The sequence below is a fragment of the Sorghum bicolor genome, chromosome 3 (assembly GCF_000003195.3).
Source record: "Sorghum bicolor cultivar BTx623 chromosome 3, Sorghum_bicolor_NCBIv3, whole genome shotgun sequence".
NCBI lineage: Eukaryota > Viridiplantae > Streptophyta > Magnoliopsida > Poales > Poaceae > Sorghum > Sorghum bicolor.
This window is the reverse complement of record NC_012872.2, coordinates 62,539,310-62,547,203: the sequence shown is the minus strand read 5'-3', so window position 1 is coordinate 62,547,203 and position 7,894 is coordinate 62,539,310. Positions and strand designations below refer to the sequence as shown.

The following is a 7,894-nucleotide window of genomic DNA, read 5'->3' as shown; positions in this document are numbered from 1 at the left end:
TGGACATGGCTGAACTGGATTTCATATGTGACGTGCGAAATTGAAAATGGGGGCAAAATCCAAATAAATGAAATGAACTATTAAGCATCTTCCCCACTGTACCAATGGACATGGCTGACATGGATTTCATATGTGACATTTCATATGTGACGTGGCAAACATCTTCCCCACTGTAATAATGGACATGTGACGCGGACATGGATTTCATATGTGACGTGAAAAACATCTTCCCACTGTATTAATGGACATGTGACGCGGAAAATTGAAAATGGGGGCAAAACTAAAATCACGCCCACCGTGGGGCTCGAACCCACGACCACAAGGTTAAGAGCCTTGCGCTCTACCGACTGAGCTAGACGGGCAATTATGACCCTATGCTTACTTAGAACTTATTTGATCTTATTCTAAGGATCGGTTGGTGCGCACCCTTCCGACCCGTCGCCCCCGCTACGCTACCAAACGCTGCGAGTTGCGGCACCTTACTTGGAACCCCACTGCCGTGGCCGGAGATCTCACACCAGCCAATTTATCAAGCTCGCTCGCCGTCACACTGCGCCACCAGCGGGGGATCCTGCCATGGCCTCCTGGCTCAAGGTCGCCGAAGGTACGAACCCCCCGACGGCCCGACCTCCCTCGCTCTATCTCGCCGCGCCACACAGATCCACCCCTCTCCGTCGGCGAAGATCTGCCGTCCTCCTCTCCATCCCACAACTCTCGTACTTTCCCCGCGCTGATTACTCCGTGAGACTAGTATTGCCTCTAGACTATAGCTGTGGTAGTATGCTCTGTTTGATCATTCTGCGCGCCTAATTGCACCTAACTGAAACCCGTCACTGTTTCCGGCTGCTTGATTGCGCTGTGAGGAGTTTGCAATATGGAATCTGAGTGTGGTGTTCCTTTTTTTTTTGTAATAGACTTGCTCGAAGTCGTCGACCGGAGGGCCAAGATCGTCGCAACAGAACTGTCGGATGAGCAGTCTACCTCTCAGCCTTCAGGTAGCGTGCCTCCTTGGTTTATACGTGCCCATTTAGCCATTTGGCAGGTAATCTAATCTTTGCTAGTTGAATGTTTGTTTGTGAAGGACCAAACAACCAAGAAGTGCAGGCAAAGAAGGGAAAGCCGAGAGAGAAGGTCACTACTTAACAGCCTTCTTGAGCATAACTTGTTTCTTTACATACTACACATGAGAGCCATTGTTCAAGCTTTGACATTAATTTCTTTTGCAGGGTCCATTGAAGCTCACTAATGCCGATGGTGGTAACAAGGCATCTGCTCAGAAGGAAAGGAGGAGTAGGCAACCACTGCGAGAGCGGATGAAGATTGAGAAGATCAGGCCTTCGCCGCCGGCAGATTCATCAAGTGTTGATACAAGTGCTAGTGAACCAGAAGTCACTCAGGTCAATGTTAAGGAAGTCGGTAACGAGGTTACATTGGAGAAAGGGGAGAAAGCTACTGATGATCTTAAGACTGATAAGTCTGGGACTGTTGTTAATTCCACGGTTGAAGTTCAACCGATGGAGAAAAACTCTGACAATGCAGCTCCCATTGTGGATGGTGTTATACATTCCAATTCAGAGACTGCTGTTGAAAGCTATTCTTCAGTTCCAGATGAAAAAAGTGAGTTGAGCAGTAGTAACCAGACTGCTGAGATTGGTCCAGTGATTAATTTGGAGGAAAGAGACTCTGCTGTGACTATTATCCAGGACAGAAATGTGTCTGAATTGCCAAATACAGAGGTTGCTGGCAAACTGCAAGAATCAAAGAAAGAGAATGTTTCAGATTCACCTGAAAGCATAGAAGATCGACATGAACAGAAATCAGAGTCAGTTTCTGTGAAAGAACAAGACCAACTTGATGAGGTATGCTGCTGTTTTTTCTCTCTCTCGAACACATAGGAGAGCTGCACATCATTTCATCAAGATGCAGAAAATTAGAAACTCAGTGAACAAATTGTTATGATTGATATTTGAATATGTTCTCTTGTTCATTTCCCATTGTTTTGTTGATCTTTTATAGGCTCAGGGATTGTTAAAAAGTGCTGTCAAGACTGGCCAATCAAAAGAAGCTAGGTTAGCTCGGGTAAGGATAAGCATAAGCTCAGTTGCCTCACTACTCGTACTCCATCTGTTTTGGCTAATCTGTTTGTTTTCTTGTTCATATGTTTTCAACTTACCAATATGTTCTTTCTCCATTTGTTTTCAACTTATGAGTAGGTTTGTGCTGGACTTTCGTCCCGCCTCCAAGAGTATAAGTCTGAAAATGCACAGCTGGAGGAACTTCTTGTTCAAGAGGTCTAGTTAGTTCACGCAGTTAACTGTGACTACAGTTTTCTGTTTATCTCCACCCAACTGTATGCAGTTTCCCTCCTAATATACATTAATGTTATTGAACATGCCAGAGAGAAAAATCTACCTCGTATGAGGCTCATATAAAGCAACTACAGCAAGAACTATCAATGTCCAGAGTTGAAGGTTCAAGAGCCGAATCAAATATGGTAGATGCTTTGACTGCAAAAAATGCAGAGATTGAATCTCTTGTTAAATCATTGGACTCTTGTAAGAAAAGAGCAGCAGCTTCAGAAGAAAAGCTTGCTTCTTTAGAGGTATCATTCATCTTATATTACTCTCTTTCTTCTATAAGCATACCATAGCTAGTACCTAAGGTCTAAGGGAGCTACGGTTTGTAGCTTATCACCCTACCATTAGTAGTATGTGCTTCTGTAGACACTCTTAACACTTCAATTACTCTTGTCCTTGGTAATTTTATTAGTTTATTACATGTTCTAGTAAACAGCTTACCCTTTCAGGGTTTGATATTCTAGAGCTAAATGCACATTGTTTAATAAACAGCTTACCCTCTGTGTTTCTCAAGCATCAATATTCAGAGACCCTTCATCACAATCTTAGCAACCTTTCTCTCTCATTGTTCTATTTAATGGACTACTTGCTCTTGGAATTGTAAGCCAGCCTGATATGGGCTTTGTCAGATGTCATTAGAAATTGGACTAGTTACCATTTTGTTACTATGTGTTGCTACTACTTGCTGTGTCTAAACTTTTGGATATAGACCTGATGTTGGGGGGGGGGGGGTAATAATGCAACAGTACTCAGCTCTCTTGTGCATAAGTGCATTCAAGAAAAAAATTGTAATCACTTACAACTAATAGCATTTTAGTAGATAGATTGATCCTTAAAAAAGATAAATACTATAATATTAACCCTATTGTCTATTGAACCAGGAAGATATGGATGGTCTCAGGAGGAACCGTGAACTTACTGAAACTAGGGTTATCCAGGTTAGTAAGGCAAAGATGGTTTATGTCAGTTCCCATGATGCAGATCAGATACATAACCTCCAAACACCATTTAATTTAGGCTTTACGGGAGGAGCTTGCTACTGCAGAGCGCAGGGCTGAAGAAGAGCGCATTTCTCATAATGCCACAAAGATGGTAATTTGTCAAAGTTCAGTCTCTTCAGCACTTTATATTCTCCATAGTTTCTTCTATTATATTCTAGTCACTTGTTACAATGCAGGCAGCTGTTGAGAGAGAAGTAGAACTAGAACATCGAGCTGTTGAGGCATCAAACGCTCTAGCTAGAATCCAGGTAATTTTACAAGGTATAACTATCATCATGCAAATTTGTGAAAGTCATGCAGCTATATTTTTTTTGGATGCAAACCGGAAACTAGCACATTGATGCTAAGCAAATGTTTAGTTCTTATTAAGCTCCAGTGTCATATTTGTGCACAATAAAACAATGAAAGCTCATCTATTACAGTCTGGTTCTTTTGGTCTTCAAGAACCATTACAGTCAAATAAGATAAAAGTTTCTTGTGCATACTGTTAGTGGCGGATCTAGAAAATTATCACCCGGTCACTGGGTGTGCACACTGACCAAGGTAGTAGAACTAGGAATTCAAGAACTGCCATCAAAATTTTGGACATAAGTATGACCATATATGCACTATTGTACTTTTGATCGGTAACAATTTCATAACTTGAAAACCTCTTGTTAAAAGCATTGTTCAGAGTGGGAAAAATTTGTGCCTGTATTGAACTATAGATTGTCTGAAACTACTACTATTCACTTAAGGAGTTAAGGTCCAACCATGAGTCTACCAGTGGTCCAGCATGAAATCATCAAATTTGTCCTAACATCAAAACTTTAGTGGAGAGATGCTGCCCAAAAGAATGAGAAAAAGCAAGCAATACATTCAAAGGTATACAGAAAAGAAACTGGATTACAGAAGTTTGGGGTTTCATGTCATATAGAGCAAGAGCAGTTGTACTGCTTCCTTCTGCATATGCATGGGCTTCAGGCTTCAGCAAGCTAGCTAGCCAACTACCTATTTCTTCTGTGTCTTGGCAGTCAGTTTCTTGTTGCCACTGGCTACCTAGGGGCCATGGTAATTGCACACCATTGAGCTTCACATGTTTTAGCTGGATGCATACATAGTTACATACTCCCTAGTACTCAGTAATCTTCACGATTTTTTGGGTACATTATGGCCAACCTGGATCCACCCCTGCATACTGCCCTGGTCAGGGACAATTTTGTTTTATTTTTGTATGCTGTATTTGTAAACTTCAGGTGTGGTTATTTAAATAAGCAGCTGTGAGCATGAACTAACTCAATGCTTGGTCCTCCATTGTTATTTAAACTTTTTTGGTACATATTTTACTCATTTAGATTTCAGAGGTTTATACTCAAAATATCAAATTAAGTAGAATAACAACATAATCTCAACAAAGTGATGTAACTGACCAACTTCGATGCTCTGAAGTTATATTTGTTATACACATTCCGCTTCCTATATTGCATGCAGATCTCAGCTTTAATGCTGCTAACAACTCCCTCCATTCACAAATAAAGTGACTTTTTGGACATGGAGTCATGAACTCCAAAACTCAACTTTGCCCACTATTTTTTTGTTATAATGTATTTGCTACACATACCAATTACCAAAGGTATACTGCTATGAAACTACTTTTCGATACATATCTACTCCTATCATTTTCAAATATCCAAACTCGAACTCATCAAAAGTACGTAATTTGTAATCAAAGTTTGAAACAATTAACTTCATAAAACCCCAAGACATCACTTTTTTGTGACCAGAGGAAGTAATTTGTAACATGTACTTTCTTAATATAACTGATGATACTCTAATGCTGATCTTAATTGTTCTGATGTCATCCAGAGAGCTGCTGATCAAAGCTCATCAAGAGCGCTGGAATTGGAGCACAAGGTGGCTGTGCTTGAGGTACATTCCTTCCCACCTTGTGTTTTGCACACTAGGCTATGAGCTGGTTTGTTTATCTTATTTATCGTGAATATTCTGGTTATCCTAGGTTGAATGTGCTTCATTGCAACAAGAACTACAGGAGATGGAGGCTCGTAATCGCCGCACACAGAAAAAGCCTTCCGAAGAAGCTAATCAAGTTCTTCAGGTGAAAATTAAAACATCCTTTTGTCTTTGAGGGCTCAACTGAGTTGTACTTCATGCCTTTGATGTGGAATACACTTATTGCACAAGGTGTCTTACTGGTCAGGGTTGTCCTACTGTGTGTATATCTCTTACTGGTGTGGGAACAGATGCAGGCTTGGCAGGAAGAAGTTGAGCGTGCACGGCAAAGCCAACGAGAGGCAGAGGCAAAGATATCGTCCTTGGAGGTGACATTAATTTCATCACCCAACTAAAGATTCAGTATTTTCTTCATATTTTTTGTTGTACTGCTGGATGTGCATGGTTTGATTTTTAAGTTGTAGCTAGGACTATTAAACTATTTTCATGATAACCTTTGTTAAGGGTATTGTTTTGTATTTACACATTACTGCTCCCTTATTTTCACAATGCAGGCCGAGTTACAGAAAATGAGAGTTGAAATGGCTGGAATGAGAAGAGATGCAGAACATTATTCTAGACAGGTGAAATATTTGTTGCTAAGCTGTTGATGTTACTTTCCTTGACCCTAACCAAGTCATACAGATTTAGGTTATTAAATATCCTACGGAGCACTTATTTTGTGAATGTTTCTTGTTTTTTTATTAGGAGCATGTTGAGCTTGAGAAGAGATACCGTGAGCTAACTGACTTGCTGGTATGCAATCAACCTGTCCGTTTCTTCTGCGTCCTTGGCACCCTTAACATTGAGAGCTAATTTGATTCTCTATATGGATCCTTCTTCCAGTACCACAAGCAAACACAATTGGAATCCATGGCCAGCGAAAAGGCCGCATTGGAGTTCCAACTGGAGAAATCATTGAAACAATTTCATGAAGTGCAGGTTTTAATTTCTCCTCATTCTGTTGCTGTTTGTCCTAACAAGTTCACTGCAGATGTTCTTATCTTGCTGCCCTTTTGTTACCAATGTCCTCTATTTGATAGATCGAAGCAGAAAGGAGTAAAGCTACTCGCAGATCAGCTTCGTCGTGGGAAGAAGATACTGATATCAAGGCATTAGAGTACGTTAACTGTTTCGCACCTGAAAATTGTGTTTTTCATCATTCTTGGATTTCATTAAAATTGATTGATGTTATCCAGTCTTAAGTATATCCACCTATTTGCAAACTCTAGTACATTCTTAAACAATTAAGTATGCATATTGTAGGCCTCTTCCTCTACATCATCGACACATGGCAACAGCAAATCAGCAGGTAGATATGAACAGTGCTAGCCTGACGATTTACACCCTTTTAAATTACAATAAATGAATTGTCAAGATTAACATTGTTCTCTATACATCTTTGTTCCAGTTACAAAAGGCTGCGAAGCTTTTAGATACAGGAGCTGTGCGTGCAACAAGATTTTTGTGGCGTCATCCCGTTGCACGAGTCACCCTGCTATTCTATCTGGCACGAACCACATAACTTCCTATGTTTGCCCTTTTTTGTTTTAACAAACTAAGACTTCTTTCTGACTATAAATCTATTTTGGCTACACCAGGTGTTCGTGCATTTGTTCTTGATGCACTTGTTAAACCGCCTTCAGGTACTCAACCATGCTATCACATATTCTCTAGATTCATGTGCATATGAACCTTCAACTGAATTTTGTTGTTCAATTTGTTTGAATGCTACAGGACTTCGCATCCAGAGAAGGAAATTCAGCCATGGGGGGTCTGGCCAGCGCAAACCTGCCATAATCCATAGCCGTCTCTGTGCCCTTCTTATATCTTGTTGATTCAGGCATTCCCCACTGATTCTAGCCCCACACGCGTTACAAGTTTCCCTGCTTGAATGCCCTATTAACCCTCCTATTTCTTTTTTCCCCTATATTTTTCTTCACCCTCATCTTTTGTAAAGTATAGTAGCATTCGTTGTTTGGCCATGGGCTCTATAATCCATTCTTTTACACTCATTGATGAGTCAGACTGAGTATGATCCAGCTTGTATGCACACCTTGACATAATATATACCCCACACAACCCAATTGAGCCAGTTCCTGTACTCTTGAGTCTCGGGTAAACTGTCGGGCATTTGAAATCTAGGGGTATCTTTCTTTCATTACTAGTACAATTTATCCCTGTTTTGACCGCAGAAAACTCACAAGCTATCAAGTATTATCTCTCCACTAGACTATAGTAGTCAAACCCAAAAATTTTTCACCAACTAAGCCCTTGTTTAGTTTTCAAATATTTTCAAAATTCTCCGTTATATCAAATCTTTGGACGCATTTATAGAGTATTAAAACTAATTATATAGTTTGCCTGTAATTTGTGAGATAAATTTTGATCTTAGTTAGTCTATGATTGAACAATAATTATCAAATATAAACGAAAGACTACAATAGCCAAAACTAAAAGAATTCGTGAACTAAACAAGGCCTGAATCATCACAGCGGGGCCGAGTAGAAACAGGCCGTTTCCTGCCCGACCCTTTTAAATTTTCAT

General features: G+C 40.3%; 1 protein-coding gene and 1 non-coding gene across 3 annotated transcripts; one reads left to right on the top strand and one right to left on the bottom strand.

Moving 5' to 3' along the window:
• On the bottom strand, positions 290–362 carry TRNAK-CUU. The gene has a single exon. It is a non-coding gene; the product is annotated as a tRNA-Lys (tRNA).
• LOC8075561 (golgin-84) lies at positions 448–7,443 on the top strand. 2 transcript variants are annotated; one of them, XM_021456872.1, is made up of 21 exons: positions 448–604; positions 915–995; positions 1,082–1,131; positions 1,227–1,859; positions 2,017–2,079; positions 2,214–2,291; positions 2,399–2,602; positions 3,239–3,295; positions 3,375–3,449; positions 3,535–3,606; positions 5,204–5,266; positions 5,355–5,453; positions 5,605–5,676; positions 5,863–5,931; positions 6,056–6,103; positions 6,194–6,289; positions 6,391–6,467; positions 6,614–6,659; positions 6,759–6,857; positions 6,949–6,993; positions 7,085–7,443. In XM_021456872.1, the coding sequence occupies exons 1-21, from the start codon at positions 577–579 to the stop codon at positions 7,145–7,147; spliced, it is 2,118 nt and encodes a 705-aa protein (XP_021312547.1). In that variant the 5' UTR covers positions 448–576; the 3' UTR covers positions 7,148–7,443. The 2 variants fall into 2 exon arrangements, with proteins under 2 accessions (XP_021312547.1, XP_002458474.1); XM_002458429.2 differs by having other exon boundaries at positions 5,599–5,676; positions 7,085–7,434.